The 17,148-nt window shown below is 39.0% G+C and overlaps 1 protein-coding gene across 1 annotated transcript in view; it reads right to left on the minus strand.

Moving 5' to 3' along the window:
• Positions 1-17,148, minus strand: part of plekhh1 (pleckstrin homology domain containing, family H (with MyTH4 domain) member 1) — a 46,625-nt gene that overhangs the window by 14,596 nt on the left and 14,881 nt on the right. Inside the window, exons 3-19 of the mRNA XM_065288531.2 lie at positions 15,074-15,136; positions 13,004-13,153; positions 12,814-12,897; positions 12,644-12,725; positions 12,410-12,550; positions 11,199-11,980; positions 10,830-10,908; positions 7,612-7,703; positions 6,954-7,101; positions 6,710-6,846; positions 4,842-4,952; positions 4,650-4,736; positions 4,000-4,158; positions 1,447-1,527; positions 1,078-1,257; positions 287-398; positions 51-163 (exon numbers count right to left, since the gene is read on the minus strand). Coding sequence (XP_065144603.1) covers positions 51-163; positions 287-398; positions 1,078-1,257; positions 1,447-1,527; positions 4,000-4,158; positions 4,650-4,736; positions 4,842-4,952; positions 6,710-6,846; positions 6,954-7,101; positions 7,612-7,703; positions 10,830-10,908; positions 11,199-11,980; positions 12,410-12,550; positions 12,644-12,725; positions 12,814-12,897; positions 13,004-13,153; positions 15,074-15,136 — 2,601 coding nt within the window. The remainder of the gene's footprint in view (positions 1-50; positions 164-286; positions 399-1,077; positions 1,258-1,446; positions 1,528-3,999; positions 4,159-4,649; positions 4,737-4,841; positions 4,953-6,709; positions 6,847-6,953; positions 7,102-7,611; positions 7,704-10,829; positions 10,909-11,198; positions 11,981-12,409; positions 12,551-12,643; positions 12,726-12,813; positions 12,898-13,003; positions 13,154-15,073; positions 15,137-17,148) is intronic.

The following is a 17,148-nucleotide window of genomic DNA, read 5'->3' on the forward strand; positions in this document are numbered from 1 at the left end:
GCAGACGGAAGGACAAAACCAGTGGAATCACGACGCAGACAGACACTCACCTTAAAGAGTTTAAGAGCCTCCGTTTGAAGTGCTTCAGAGGGCAGCGTGGTGAGGGGCGACCGCAGTCCCTCCTTACTGAAGCACAGCACTCCATGCTTCCACAGCCCCAAATCTGCATAACAACACAAGAAACATTCAAAACCAAATTAAGATAGATGCCACAAGGGTGTTGGATTAGATCGTAAACACTGTCTGTGTTCATTTAATTTTCACAATAAGCAACTTGACGTCTTACCTGGGTCTCCATCTGTGTCCAACAGCTTGCCAATCAGCTGCTCATACTCTGTGCCCACCCTCAAACTGGCACAACTGCCTGCCGCCACAGTCAGGTGGTACAGCCAGGTGTCCTGCAAGATAGACAGATATTGTGTCTGAATGGCAGTGACGTGTCTTGCATTGCAAGTCGTGAACACACCCATACATTCCCTTTTACTGCAAGGAAGCAAGGAAGCAACTGGGAGAAGGGGGTCTTGGACCTCAGTCGCTACCTGCTGGCCTTGAGAATCTAACTGGCGACCTTTGACCTTCGTTACAAAATTTCTTTCAGTCTACTTTCTGAAAAGCTGTGTAATTCTTTCCCCCAAACAATATAAATTAGTAAAATCAGCAAATGAACCCAAGTTTTCATATGTTAGACACTTTCCAAATGTCATTTATATGAGAAACAATTTAGGGCCCAACACGGAACCTTGTGGAACACCACAGTTTACTTTCACTTGATCCAATTTTACATTAATTATTTAAACAGATTGATTTCTGTTATATTTATTTGAACATATTGATATCTGTTAACTTACAATAACTTACTAACCAAGAGTATGCTTTTCCTCTTATACCATCTCTCTCCAGTTTCATCATCAATAAGCTATGAACAATAATATCAATAGCTTATTTTTAAATTGTAATGTAATTTACCGTAGAATAGTCATTTACATACCGTATTGTATTCTAATGAACAAAATACAAAGCAGTATTTAGGTAAGTGCTAGTTAAACTTTGGTATATGTTTTGGGGTGCAAGTGGTACCTTTTCTTGTTTGGTGCCCACAAGCAGGTAGGTGGGGCTTTGCTCCTTGGGATGGACCACTAATGTGAAGTGAGAGGATAGGAAGCCCCGCCCACCTGCTTCATAATCCTCATCAGAGTCACATGACCTGTCGACTTCTTCCACCCGTGCTTCACGGATGCGCAACTGACCCAATGGGAACTGAAACAAATATACATGTTTGACCTCAATATACAAAAAACCTCACACGATAAAGTGTCATGTGCATAAATTAACATTACAGTGAAAATAATATTTTCATGTTTTAAACTGTTGAATGGTTACAGCTACTTGTTATTTTAAAGCAAATTCCAAGTATTTTGTTTGTGTTAGACAACTACAGGTCTCTACCTTGTCATCATGGTTACGATAGTAGTAGAACACTTTTCCAATCAAAGCACACCACACAAGCTTTGAGTGACCATGTTTTACCTGACGTAAAATAAAAGTTATGATCAGACAAAGAAGACAGACAAAGAAATATGGAGGAAAGGTTTGAACACATTGACTGCGTTCAAAATGTAACAACATAGGGGTGGTTTCCCGGATAGGGTTTAGATTAATCCAGGACTAGACCTTGGATATATTAGGACATTTAAGAAAGTTTTTACAAACAAACCTTACAAAAAACAATACTGGTGTACATCTTAAGATATGTCAGTGCAAGGTGTTTTTAAATGAAGGCAGCTCAAATATACATTTTAATTTGAAACTAGGATAAACTGTATGTAATTGTATTACATTTGTGGTTGATTTTGTTTCTAGTTCATTCGTTAGACTTAAAAAGTACCTTCATGTGAATGGCAGTGTATTGTGGTAAACGCACACATACAGGATGAAAGCATTGTTTTAGCCTAAGTTGTCAATCATTTTTGAGGAAGATATTTTTAAAGCCCCTTTTGATGTGGTGAAGTCACATCCCCCAATCACATCTACGCACACATACAGTTAACAGGGATTCCTCCTCAAAAACATTCCAGCTCTGCTGACCTCAGCTCTGTCCCAGCATGTACCAGCCATCTAGGAATCTCACCCTGCAATCCACTGTCACCCATTTATTTTTTCTCTTGTCATCATGCTGGGTGTTACTGTATGCATATTTTTAAACTCTTACCATTAGGCTATCAACATAAATGCAATGAAATGTTAAACTACATTTAGATACACTATTCAAATAGCTTCCACTAAAAAAGGTAGGTAACTTCAAAGTGTCAGCTTAGTAGATACTGTAAAGGCTTGGTCACAACAAAATAATGCTTAATATGGGGACACAACATTCCTTTTAGCTGGTCTGTTATTTGCCATAAACCACAAAACTGCATAACTTCAAAGTTTGCAAACAGCCACAGAATAAAATTGAAAACAAATAAAAAAAAGAAAAAATAATCTGAGACCAAGACACAGCAGCTATATTAAAGGGACACTTCACCCATTTGCATTAAGCTTTGTATAGTTAGAAACCAAGTCATGTTTTTGAATGGTCATGAATCATTCCCTCTGTTTCCCCTGAGACAGGAGAAATATGGATTTCAGTGTTGCTCTTCCTTCTTTCAATGATGTAAAGATCATCATTTTGCATAATTGAAAGAAGCAAGTCCTATATCTTTGTAGAGGGGGTGAGACTACAACCCTTTTCTCAGTCAAATAGGCACCAAATTCTAAATTTATGTTACATTTCGACTACAAATATGATCCACTTTTAATTAGGATTAATGTTTCCATGGGTGAAATGCTCCTTTAAGGGCCAGATTTACTAAATGGGGCAAATTAGAGTAAGAGCGCAATTCCAAAAAAGCGCAGATGGGAGTGGTAATATCTGCAGGTTTTTACTAATAAAGCGCAAATTAAATAACACAGGCGTAATAGCTGATTTCTATAATGACCAACGCAATCTAAAAGCAGCGCAAATATGTTTAGGGTCGCAAATAAGCAGAGCCGATGAGGTGCGCTTGAGTTCAGCACCACAGACATCACAGCGACAAAATTCGGGGTGTGCAATCCCAGCTAACGAAGCAATAGTTCACTGAAAAAAACTGGAGGGCAAAAAATTAAGGTTTACAAGAAGTTTTGAAAAATTTGGTATTGTGTGACTTCTCCTAGTGAGTCATCTTTTATTTACTTCAGCAAATTTAAAATAACATGGCTTGGCAAACAATATTTTTAAATTATATGTTCCTCAGGCATACCAAATAAACTGCAGCCATTTCAAGCGCAAAATGATTTTTCTAGGAAACTCCTAGAAATGCATATGCAATAAGGTCAAAATAAGGTCAAAAAAATTTTAACGCCAAAATGATGGTTTGCGCAGGTGCAAGCTGTTAGTAAATCTGGCCCTTAGTTGTCTGTGAGATGAAACAAATCTTCAGGATGGCAAAAAATTGTAAAAATGTTGTCACAAGTGTAAACTAGTCCACACTAAAGTATTGTTTCAATTTAAAGGCGACATATCATGAAAATTTAAGTGCTATAATTGGGTCCCCAGTGCTTTCATCAACCTAGAAAATGTGAAAAAGATCAACCCAGTAACTTAGTTTTGGTAAACCATTCTTTGCAAGCATGTGAAAAAATAGGTCATTGAAATTTGGCTCCCCTTGTGATGTCAGAAGGGGGTAATACGTCCCTTAATCTGTACTATCCAACCACATCACTGCCATTTAGTGCAGATATCAGCTCATTTGCATTTAAAAGATTTTTGCTTACACCTACAAAATGGCAATTTTAACATAATTTATCTACTGTATATGGTATTTTGAGCCAAAACTTCACATACACACTCTTGGGCCACCAAAGATTTATTTTACCTCTTAAAAAAGTCTTGTGAAATGTCTCCTTCAAAGTTTAGGTCACAGTGAATATAGAATATATCAACTCTTATATCTCAAAAACACTTGTGCAAATTCTGACCTTAGTAAGCCAACCTCGCACTGTAGGCTTGCCTTCCATATCCATAGAAACAGGTCCACTAGCCTGGACCTTCAGAACATTCTGGAGAACTCTGATCCACTCTTCCAGGATATTTGGGGAGTCTGCAGCCAGGTAAAAGGTCTTCTTTTCTGTAATTAACTAATCAGCAAAAATGAGGAAAAGATAGAGTATTAGCTTTAAATCCGTGCAAACCTACGACTCTTCTCGGTTTGAGAATTTGGTATAACCATGAATCCTTTCAATCCTTCCTTCCTTCCTTCAGGAATGTCCTGTAGAATTTATTCCACTTCAATTAGATACTTTATACAGGATAACAGTAAAACATGTTCAGATGACCAAAAATACATTCATCAAAACACTGTACAACTATGACATTCAATCCCTCCCAAGACGTAATGGAGGTGATTACACTGATTAAAGATGGCAGAAAATTACATATAATTCCCTATTATTATTATTACTATTATTATTACAACTTTGAAAATCCAATAATGACAGCACTTGTGGGCTAAACATCCCCTCAAAACACAGGCGAAAAACATCTGATACCCCTACCAGACTGTTTCAGAAAGCCACAGGCTGACAGATCTCTTAAAGGCTGTTTATGTGTATCGGTGTGTGCGTCTCACCTGGAATGTCTGAGCCCCCTCTCCACGGGCTATCTGACACGAGGAGTTTAGCTCCATTTGGCCCTGAGGTTTCCGGATCACGTCACTCTGAGAGCAGAACAAATGGCAGATATCATCACTGCTGAAACTTTAAACTTCCTTCCCTCACACTCGAAAGACCCTGCCGCAGAGTTTGTGAAAAAGTATACTCACCGGAGACTTATAGTACAAGATCTCCCCATTCCTTAGAATAAACCAGCGTCTCTTCCATGCCTTTACCTGACTTCCCATCTTCAACAGGTAACCTGACTTCTCAAGAGTCTCCTATATACAAAGACATTTGAGCAACACCAGTGATAAAGGGCCTACCACCAAAGCAGAGCTTTACTGGTATTATGATGGGAAGATGGGAAAACAGAATAGGCATTACAAAAAGTAACGTTTGCTGTAAAACATTGTTTTTACACTAAATTTTTTAAGAATATTCAATTAAAAAAACTTTCACACAGGACAGGTACATGAGTTCCATCTGCACCACTTTTAAATGTTAGTATGTAGCCTAAAATAGGACATTGAACTTTTAAGAACTGTTCCATTCTATAGCACACCACCCAGCTAAAATTTTAAGTACGCTGTACAATTGACCCAATTGTCACAATTTCACTGTAAAAAAATCTAAAATTGAAGAAAATTTGTGCTTAAAACAAGCAAAACATCTGCCAATGGGGTAAGAAAATTTTTCTTAAATCTTATTTTCTCAAAATTTTCTTGAATTAAGTGTTTCTGAAATAAGTTTTTTTTTTTTTTTTTTGCTTGTTTTAAGCACAAATGTTTTTTGTCTAAAAACTAGACTTAATTTCTTAGGTCATTTTGCTAATTAAGAATCTTAATTACATTTTTTGTTGGATATTTCTACTGAAAACAAGACAAAAATACTAAGTAAGAATGTCTTAGTATTAATTTTTGTGCAGTGTGCAGCCCCTGTAAAATGCCATAAAAGCAGAGAAATGTGATGAAAAAGAGTGATACACTCGGAAGAGTAATAGCACTCTTGGAATACTGCTTATCCAATTGAATTAGAGGACTAGAACATTTTTGTAACAATAATTCATTTAATAAGTAATAATGATGAATTATACATTATAATAATTTCAACACATTATTCACTCTCAAATTAATAATGACTCAATATTAGTAATAATTGTGGAATTAATATTTGTTATAATTAATAATCAACCCTTAATATGTAATAATTAATAAATATTTCTAGAAACATTTATTATTATATTAATAAAACCATGATTTTCAATAATAATAACATTTATATAATTAATAAATGGTATAATTAATCATTCATTCTTAATATTTAATGATTATTCAATATTTATTGAAACATCCATATTTATATTATTAATAAAAGTAATATAGAATTATATAATTAAAAATATTTATTGAATACATTTTTCTTAATGTACAGAAAATCCTAACAGAAGATCTCTGTTACTCAGTCCTCTTTTTTTGTGATTGTTGCGGGAAAAAACCCTTGATCTTGCTCATGTTTTCTTAAAAAAAGCGATGGAATATGCGGGCAATTAAAGGCGTCCACGATGTTTGAAAAACGCTTTGGAAAAGGAGACAGGCCGACTACCAAAACACACTTATAGCCAATCAGCAGTAAGGAGCGTGTCTACTAACCGTCATCGTTGCCTGGGTTGCGTATGTGTGGGGCGGGTCTATCAACAGAAGGTCCAGATTCTATTGGGGTAGGGGCGTGTTTGTTTAGGTGATTTCAAATATCAACATTGGCTTTCAAACATCGTGGACTCCGCCTTTAATTCTGCGAAAGTGCGGCGTATTTGAAACAATTGCGTTCCTTCCATAAATATGCGGACTTTGGCTGATAATGCGTTAAATCACGCGATCGCATAATCACATTTTTCTGGAGGGACTGGTTACTACATACTACAGAAAATACAAATGGGTGACTAGACAATTTGGTCACCAAAAGAATATTTGTACTTAACACTATGAACATTAATAGAAGTAGGGTCACACAAAGGAGAAAGAGTTCAGAGACGTACCGGCCCGAAGCTCTCGCAGGAATAAGAGGAGGTACGCTGGACCTTGTGCTCGGGTTCAGAGCAGTCACTGTCCAGAGAATACGCATCTGGAGGAATGGCATAGTCGCTCTCTGAGCTGATAGATGACACAGACACACCTGTGACACAAAAGATCCAAAGGTGCTTGATAAGGTATTGAAATATAAACCTGTAAGACACAGAAAGATTTTGAAGGACCAAGAGTGGAATTTTTGGATTATCTTACCTCTTTTCACGGCGCGGGGACTGCCAGGGGTGCTGCCCTTCTTATCCGGTCCCAGTGTGGATGTGTGCAGGCTGGCCAATGAGCTGCTGTCATCTTCTGAACCAGAATCATCATCAGGGAGAGGGACGCTGCTGATCTGAGTTGCTTTCTTAAAGAGCAGAGAGGCATTGCGGGGTGTGAGAGTAAAGCAGGTTATAATATTTATTTAGGAACATATGGATTATCAAAAAAATTAAAAATAAATAGGTATGTTTAAAAACGGTGAGCTGTTGTTGTCTACTGCTAATGTGGCAGCTGTTTATATAAACAGGATTAAAACGGGTTTGATTGCATTATGGGATTTTCTTATTCAAAAGTAGCAACACTCTGCCATGTATGATTAAATTCAGCCTTTGCGGTCTAGAAATGTTTGCTACTCTATGTAGACAGCTCATTCATTTTTCATCAGTGGTGTATCTGATACTATCAAACGGTGCTATATAGCACCAAAAGTGGTTCTTTGCTTGTATGGTTCTACATAGCACTATATGGTTCTTCACAGGTGCTTCACAGGTGCTTCACCGGTGCTATGATTACGAGCCAAGAACCACTTTTGGTGCTATATAGCACCGTTTGTTTTTAGAGTGTATACACGATGATTAGTAAATTGTAATCTTACCCCTTTAAATGTGGAATACACAGGCACACTCATGTTCTTATAAATAAGGTGGGTAAAAGGGCCAGCAGCAGCATGTTGAGGTTGGGTGGATACTGAAGAAACAAACAAACAAACAAAATGTGTCCAACTCGCATAAACTTTGCAAAGCTGTAAAAATTTCATAAGGCCTGTGTGGGCATTTCAATATAATTTCAAAGGCCAACTTTACACAAACCAACTTTTTAGCCAAATATTTAATTGGCTCTTTTTTGCTTGAAGGGTTCATTTAGTTTAGATTATTTAGAAAGAAGTTAAGCCCCAAGATATCAGTACTTTTAAGTATACCATGGGAATAACATTGCAGCTGAATATATTCTAAATACTTTATCATCCACTGTACAAACATAATTACTTACAGTACCAGTGTATTCTGCATCCATTTTTAATTACAAAAACAATTTAAGGGGAAAACAACCAAATGGTATGGAATCTATACAGTGCCATGTATATTAGCAAAAAAAATGTTAAAAATTGCAATAGAAAGTTTTGAAAAAAGACTGCTATAATTCTGCGTTTTAATCAACTGTACTCTTTGCGCTACTGAGTGCGTTTACATGCACAGTCTTACGCCGATTATGCTTAATAAACTGATAACATGTGGGGTCCTGTAAACGCGTAAAGCGGTTTTCTTTAATCGGGGAAAGCCCATAAACAGTGTAAGCAAAAACCGATCGGCACAGGTCGTTTTTTGCTCATTACGCCGATTTCGCGTGGCATGTAAAAACCTTAACCGGCTTTCTCACGGTTTTGTCCATGTGCGCATGTCTCTGCGTATGAAAGATAAACGTCACACGCGGAAGTAAGCGCAAAGTAACGCATAAAAGTCTCTGCTCAACTAAAGCAGTTGGCAGAGAAACTGTGAAAATAGAAGCTTATGTTACATTTACTGGTTCTGTAGACACGAGAAGAGATACAACAGTCGAGCTTAAGACAGATATGCCGTCGGCTTTTTGATCGACTATTATGTACTATAGGTGGTGACGTCACTGCCTGCGAGAAAACTGATAATTCTCCAAGTCACATGTAAACGCAGTTGTCTGCATAGCCGGTTTATTGATTTGCATATAAACGCATGAAAACAGTTTTCTATAATAAGCAGATTTTTGATAGTTATTCGCTTATTCTGTGCATGTAAACGCACTCAATGTTTTCCATTTGCACCTCACTTTGTGGCACTGTTTTAGCATCTGGGCGACGATGCCAAAAATATTTGCATTGCAGTATTTAATTTTTTTGCAAATATATTTGGCACTGTATTGACTCCATAAAATGGCTTTTAAATCTATTTGCATAAACATAATAAAATCATTAACTCAATTTGCTAACTGCTTATTCAATGACAACACTGCAGTTATGAAACACAGATGAAGGACCTACAGTGGGCTTGAAACAGATAAAGGTATGCATCTTGACTCACAGCAAATTTAAAAAGTATTAACATGTAAAAACATATACAGCAAGTAGTGTGGCCTTATCCCACTCCAGCATTACATTGGGGCAGATGAGATCCAAAGCTTTTTAAATCTAAAGTGACTTAGGGGCTGTCCACACGGAGACACGTATCACTGTATACGTATACATTTTTTATCGTATTGGCGTTTCGTCCACACGGATCCGGCGTTTTGAGAGACTGGAACCGCTATTTTTTTAAACCGGGTCCTAAAGTGGATAAATCTGAAATCGACACCCTTGTGGTTTCGTGTGTACAGCCAATCTGTATATTTTGTGAAGCGAAAACGTCATCACATCATGTGTCGGCAGCATCACACGTAACAGCAACAACAATAATGGCGGACTACATTATCGTGTTTGTGCTACAGAAGCTACTAAGCCTACTAGCTTTATTACAGTAAAATCTATTGCTTCTATGCAATTGTGGTGAGCAACAAGCGATAATGGACAACACCATACTCCACATGCTCTTTGATCCACCGCGGAAGACAACCAGGAGAAAGACTCCGCTCTTGCTCTTGAAGTTGTTGCGTTTGCCATCACTTCTTCTTCTTGGTTCGTATACAGCGCGCAAGGTTATGCACATGCTCAAAGTCTTCTTCTCCGTGTATAGTGTATATCTGTGGCAGAATTACAGCGCCCCATACTGGTCTGGAATATATACTACACCGCTTTCAGTCGGTTTCAGTGGTTTCGTGTGTCTTGAGACAACGCCGTGTTTACGGATTATTTTTTTAGAACGAGGAAAAAAAATGATCGGATCGGGAATGCACCGGCTTCGTGTGGACAAAGCCTTAGAGTGCAATCAAGCTATTCATTATGTGTTGGATAAACCCATGACCCATTGAGCTGCTAATGCAATGTTCCCCAGTTGAGTTACAGGAACAGCGTCAAGTTTCTTTCACTTTAAGTGATTGGGAGATGGAACTGTGAAATAATTACATACAGGTTTCATGCACGGCTGATTGAAGAGTGGGGTTTCCATTCCAAACCTTTACTCACAACCTCAGAATTCGTCTACAAACCTCCTTAAAGCTTCAATGAATGGAGGTCACACCTGCACAGGTGTGTTTTCCTTGCAATAGGTATGAGGAAGTTACATACAACAAGACCTGACCTCTAACTGACAGATCTGAGAGCATGGCATTAAAACAATGAGTTGCAAAAACATATTGCAAGATGAAAACTGATGCTATGTTTGCATTTTCATTTTAACATGGCATTTTAGATTGAAAACAATCGTCATCTACACTGGCATTTTAGAAAAGGAAATGTGCTTGTTTTGGGGATTTGTGTCATGAATGTGCTTAAAAAGAGCATTTGAACAGTGTGCAGTTCCGTCTCCATGTTATTATTTACATGATCGTTGTGGCTGGTCATTGTCATCTTTCGGTGGTGTAATGGTCAAAGGATAGGGCCTTGACAAATCAGGGAAGGATACACAATGATCCAGAAGACCAAATCAAAAAGGGAATGTGGACAGCCACACATTTCTTAACATAAATTTCCGTCTGGTGTCATCTACACTGCAGTGCAACCCCAGAGTTTTCAAAACAGGGTCTGCAGCATTTTAAAAAGTCTTTGGTTTCGAGGGACAAAAACTCCAGAATATTGGGGATGCCAGGCGTAACATAGCAAAACTAATGCGTTTTAAAATGAAAATGCACTAATGTAAACGAAGCCTGATACTGATTGGTTAGCGATAGAGATGCAGTTGGTTGACTGACCTCTGCCAGTTGTTTTTGCACCAAGACAGGCCTCTGAAACTCTCATTCCTGATTTAGCTACTGCATATATACGGCTCTCCTGCAAAGACAAGCACAAACAGATGCAAACAATGCTGTCAAACTATACATATAACATTTTTGATGCTAGGATGTTCTTAGCGTGTATTTTTAGCATGCTGTGCTACGTCCGCGGCGTTTTGGCTGGGCTTAAATTAAGAGAGACCATCCATAGATCTCTATCAGATTTTGGTCCCTAAATGGTGCCCCTCTGTAAAACGTATGGATTTTTTTATTCTCCAACAAAATGTAACCACACAAACAATTCTGGATAAGTTTAACATCCTCTTTTGGACTATAAATAATCTTTACCCAAGAGGGGAATCTGTGCAAAGGTGGAGTAGGTGGTTTTAGGACTTCTGGGTCCATCATCTCTAGTTCCTTATCCAACCCTTCACATAAGATCCCATCAGAAGACAGTTCTTCCATCTCTGGTCCCTCCACCACACCCTCCATGTTCTCTGGAGGTCCTTCATCAATGTCAGTCTCTTCCAGCCCATGTGTGGAACCCAACATCAGACTTTGGCCGGAAGGGGCGGTGCAGTTTCCTATATCAATGTTGACCTGATGGAAGCGCTCCATGCCAGGTTGTGGCTGACTGTGATGCTTTTTTACGAGCTGTATGCTGTCACGGGGAGTTAGAGGGGTGCGTACTTTGGGGAGGGTCATGCTGGTGCCAGAGGGTAAGGACAGAGGGAAGGGAATTGACAGCGGGAGGCGGATTAAAGGAGGTGAGACGGGTGTGGGGGGAGGGCTTTTAGGTGTTGGGGTGGGCGTGTCAAAGCCATCAGGACCAGGAGTCTCATATGCTGAGGACGAGGAGGAGGATGAGGAGGAAGATCGTAGGCGCTGGGAACGGAATTTGCTGTTGAGTTCATCGGAAGAATGGTCTCTGTCTGGGGCTCCTCCCACTGTTCTCCCTCGTGTCTCCCCAAAAGAAAGCTCTGTGCTCTCTTCTCCCTCCTTTACCAAGGCTGTGGTGTCTACCTCATCTTGACTAGACTTATGAGAGTCTCCTTTGTCTTGTAATGTTGGAAATAAGGATGCACTATGAAAAGCAGAATCACAGCCATCTGCGATTTTCCTCTTGCCATCTGCGGTAAGAAAATAAGATTATGCAACTGCAGATAAAGCAAAAGAAGCACAAATACATATTTCCAATAAAGGGCCACTGGAAAGCTTACAGGGGAAATATTAAGAAACTAAGATTTTTTTCAGAAAGTGTACAAACTGGCCCTGTGACACTTTAAACATTGATCTGGTTGAATGAATATGGCTATGGTGGATCAGTCATGGTGGATACTTAATTTCTAACAAAGGCCAATGATTACTTGGTCTGCCCTGATGAATAAGAGCATAAACAGCTGGCAGGTTAGGTATTAATAACTAGCGGCATTTACATACAACAGCAAAAGCAGCCTTGTTAGTTCTCTATAGTGCTGACTATTTCAAACCTAAATCTTTCTGTTCAAAAACACTGAGGGCTTAGAACTTCCTTCACATTGAAGATGAAGATGATGCACCTTTAGAGGTGTTTCCCCCTAAGCAAGAACCTGTTAGTCTCCAGCCCTCCTCCTGGGCGGGGGGTGTCCCTGGGCAACTGGGAGGGTGTAGGGGGCTGGAGGGAACCAGGTGGGCATCCACAACTGGCCTTTCAAGAAGAGCTGCCATAAACACAATGAACAATACATCAAAATAAGCCAAAACAAATAGTAAACAAAATAGTAACAATGGTAAAGGAAAGGAACTTTGTTTACTTTGAAGCTTGTCTTGCAGTATGAGGATTTGCTCTGCCTGCTTTAGGTTTGCCTTTTTCAGCTGCTGGTTCTCTGTTTCCATCTAGAAGGCAAGAGATGAAAGGGACAAATGGGGATATGCTATTTGTTTCCAAGAAGTGTTTTCTACCCACAGTTCTTCTACAACTCACCTCTCGTAACTTGAAAGTTACCCAGTCTTTGATTTTGGCAGCCTTCTCCTCTATGATCTTGGCTTCTTGGGCTCGAACCAAGTTCTGCAGATAGGAAGGACAGTTTTTTGTACAAGTAAATTATCATCCTTGAATTAGAGTTTAATGGATATATATGGCCATCTCTAACTCTCTTTGAGGTCTTTCATACCTGCTTCTCCAGATGGTCCTCCAATTTTTTTATGATCATGTCTTTTTCCTGCATTTGACTGCTCAGCTCTTGGTACTGCCTGTAAAATGAGTTTTCTGATTCACTGGGTTGCATGTTTGCAGACTTCAGCTTCTCCCCCATGATTTGTACCTACAATGATAATCTTAATGAGTTCATCCTAATCCTTATTTCATATTATATACACTGAGTGGGGATGTAATTCGACATCTACAGGTGTGAAAAAGTCTTGGCCCTACTCCAGATTTCTTATGTTATTGCATATTTGTCACACTGTAATGTGTCAGATCATCAAACTATTTTAAATATTAGTCAAAGATAGCACAAGTGAACACAACATGCAGTTTTTAAATTAAGATTTTTATTATTAAGGGAAAACAAAATCCGCAACTACATGGCCCTGTGTAAAAAAAAAACTTGCCCCCCTTGTTAAAACATAACTTGACTGTGGTTTATCACACAAGTTCAATTTCTCTAGCCGCACCCAGGCCTGATTACTGCCACACCTGTTCTCCATTAAGAAATCACTTAAAGGCGCTCTAAGCGAATTGAAGCGTTTTAGACCATAAAACATTTTTTGTTAGATACCGGAAACATCTCCTCACTATCTGCTTGCTGTCTGTCCGCTGATCAAACTGTAAAAAAACGCGATCTCTGTAGACAGCCCAGGCTTCACAAACGGCAATATCAACAAGTGGCCAAACCTAGCATCACAAAACAAAACAAAGTATTCCAGCCAATAAACGACAAAAAGGATTTGGGGGTGGGGGTTGGGCGCGTTCATGAAAGCACGGAAGGGAGGGGGAGGAGTTAGCTACGCTCCGTCTGTTTGAAAACAGTTTCAAACGTCAACAATAACTAACGTCTCGCAGATTCGCTTAGAGAGCCTTTAAATAAGACCTGCCTGACAAAGTAAAGTAGAACAAAAAAGATCCTCAAAAGCTAGCCATCACAACAAAATCCAAAGATATTCAGAAACAAATGGGAAATAAAGTAATTGTCTGGAAAATGTTATAAAGCCATTTCTAAAACTTTGGGACTTCAGCTAACCAGAGAAGAGCCATTATCCACAAATGGCAAAAACATGAAACAGTGGAGAACCTTCCCAAGAGCGCAGCGACATCCAAGAGGTCACAAAAGACCCCACAACAACATCCAAAGAACTGCTGGCCTTACTTGCCTCAGTTAAGGTCAGTGTTCATGACTCCACCATAAGAAAGAGACTGGGCAAAAATGGCCTTCATGGCAGAATTCCAAGACAAAAAAGGCTCATCTCAGTTTTGCCAGAAAACATCTTGATGATCCCCAAGACTTTTGGGAAATACTCTGTGGACTGACGAGAAAAGTTGAACTTTTTAGAAGGTGTGCGTCCCATTACGTCTGGCGTAAAAGTAACACAGCATTTCAGAAAAAGAAGATCATGCAAGCAGTAAAATATGTTGGTAGAACCATGAATTCTGCTGTCTACCAAAAACTCCTGAAGGGGAATGTCAGGCCATCTGTTCGTGACCTCAAGCTGAAGTGAACTTGGGTTCTGCAGCAGGACAATGATCCAAAACACACCAGCAAGTTCACTACTGAATGGCTGAAGAAAAACAAAATGAAGATTTTGGAGTGGCCTAGTCAAAGTCCTGACCTCAATCCTATTGAGATGCTGGGGAATGACCTTAAAATGAGGTTCATGCTCGAAAACCCTACAATTTGGCTGAATTACAACAATTCTGCAAAGATGAGTGGACCAATTTTGCCCACAGCGCTGTAACAGACTCATTGCAAGTTATCACAAACACTTGCAGTTGTGCTAAGGGTGGCCCAACTATTTATTAGGTTTAGGGGGAAACCATTTTCACCCAGGGTCATGTAGTTTTGATTTAGTTTTACTTTAATAATAAAAACCTTAATTTAAACACTGTATGCTGATTTCACTTGTTATCTTTGACTAATATTTAAATTTGTTTGGTTATAACATAAGAAATCTGGAGAGGGCCAACACTCTACACCACTGTATGTGAAAAGGGTTTGGACAATACAATATAAGGGACAAATACATACCTGTTTTTCAGCATTCTCTGCCCGCTGGTCAGACTCTATCACTTTTTGCTCCAACTCCTGCATCTATAGGAACAGAGAGGATTATGGGGTTTCATTCATACATTAAAGATGCTTGGACATTTACAGTGTATTTTTACGGATTCCTATTTTAGTAATCTTTGAGTAGGTCTATAGGAATAATCTGCTTTGAACATCAGTACCTGTCATGCGACAATGAATTCACCATAATCTCGCACTAAATACTGAGGGTACAGTGTATTGGTGCGGGTGTGGGCACGCTTATGCCGAACACCTTTGCACACACAATCTTGTTTACATATGCATTCTGTTTGGGACAATATTTGTGCATCAAGTAATTGTACTCCCCATACTTAAAACATTATGCAACATTATGATAGTTTAATACAACTCTGTTTTGAAAAGGATTTTGGACTAATGAGATATCACTGTGAGTACAGCTACCAAGAATGACATGACAGGTATGGCAACCTATAGAACCTGCAAGGAACATTGATGCATCACTTAATGAATGATGCCATTTATTACTTGTTGCTTTATACACCTGGTAAGAACAGTGTTACTTCTACTTATTTTTGTTGTTTGGCTGGGAAGAAAAATACATCTTGAAAATATAAAAACAGATCAGAAACCGAGAGAAAAGCGAGAAAATCAAAGCATGTGTGCATGGCTAAGACATCATGGAGCGGTTTCGCGGACTAGTCCCAGACTAAAGTGCATGTTTGAGCTGCCTTCATTTAAAAACATCTTGCACTGACATATTTTAGCATTAATCAGTCCCATTGGTTTGTCTTAAACAGCACATCAGTAATGTTTTTGTAAGGTATGTTTGTTAGAACTACTTAAATGTCTAAAAATAACTATGGCCTAGTCCTGGATCAATCTAAACCCAGTCTGGAAAACTGCCCCCATACGTATAATAAGATACCCAAACTTGCATCATATGTCTGAAGATGCTTTTATATAATGCATTGCACATTTAAAAAAATCTTGTGATAAAGGTTGTCCAGTTCCTGGACTTCACATGCCTTGTGCTCATTGACCCAGTATAAGGAGGACAAGCACACTAATAGATTCCCACTGTATGGTGGAGCACGTCTTTTGTTCCGACTTCTTTGTTCATCCTTCTTTTCCACCCTTCCCCATTCCTCAAACCAAAAATCCAAGAATTCCCACAATGCACCCACTCTACGTGAACATTCCCCAAGCATTCAGGACCAGTGGAGCAGCCTGTGAGGTCATTGTGTGCAAGTTTGACTCTTCACCTCTGGGTCAACAAATGTACAGGAATGAATAGATGACGCTGCGTCAAATGTGAACAGGCACAGGGACTCACAGACACTTCATCAATCCACATTACTGTGGGAAAAGTGCCCACTCAGTCGAGCTTAGCACTGACCTCAGGTTTGCCTTACCCACTCAACAATGATTCACAGAGTATTAAACGTTATTCAACAACCATGTCATAAAGTTTAACTGTGGTGAGTGGTGGGTGTTCAGCTTTCTAGCCTCAATAGAGTCAATGTAAAGTTTTCAATGAATTGAACAGACACATATTGAGTAATATATCATTATAGTACAGACTTTTGTTAAAGTAGATTTATTTTGCCATGCCAATGTTGTTTGAAACAACGTTCTTCAAAATATATTTGGCATTAAACAGAAAGAAATGTATACACCTTTGGAGGTGAATAAATGATGACAGAATATAATATTCATCCTCTTTAAGACTCTTTAATGTTAAAACATGTTCTAGTCATGATTCAGCAGGTTGAGGATCGATCAAGAAATAATATATGGTTGACAGGCCACAGGTTAAACAGGTGGAAGCAGGGCAGCTGACTGGGTATCAGACAACCAGGTATGTGGAATATTTTACAACTGTTCTCTCGCAGTTGCTATGGGGAAACACAAAGAAATCTTGCTTAAAATTTCTTAAACAGCTGACTACACAACCTCAAAATATGAAACAGTGAGAAGGAAAGCTTTGCATTAATGATTCCCAACTATAGCATCCAATGCCACGATCAGATCACCACTGTTTCTGAAAGCTCAGC

Source organism: Paramisgurnus dabryanus, chromosome 17 (genome assembly GCF_030506205.2).
Source record: "Paramisgurnus dabryanus chromosome 17, PD_genome_1.1, whole genome shotgun sequence".
Taxonomy (NCBI): domain Eukaryota; kingdom Metazoa; phylum Chordata; class Actinopteri; order Cypriniformes; family Cobitidae; genus Paramisgurnus; species Paramisgurnus dabryanus.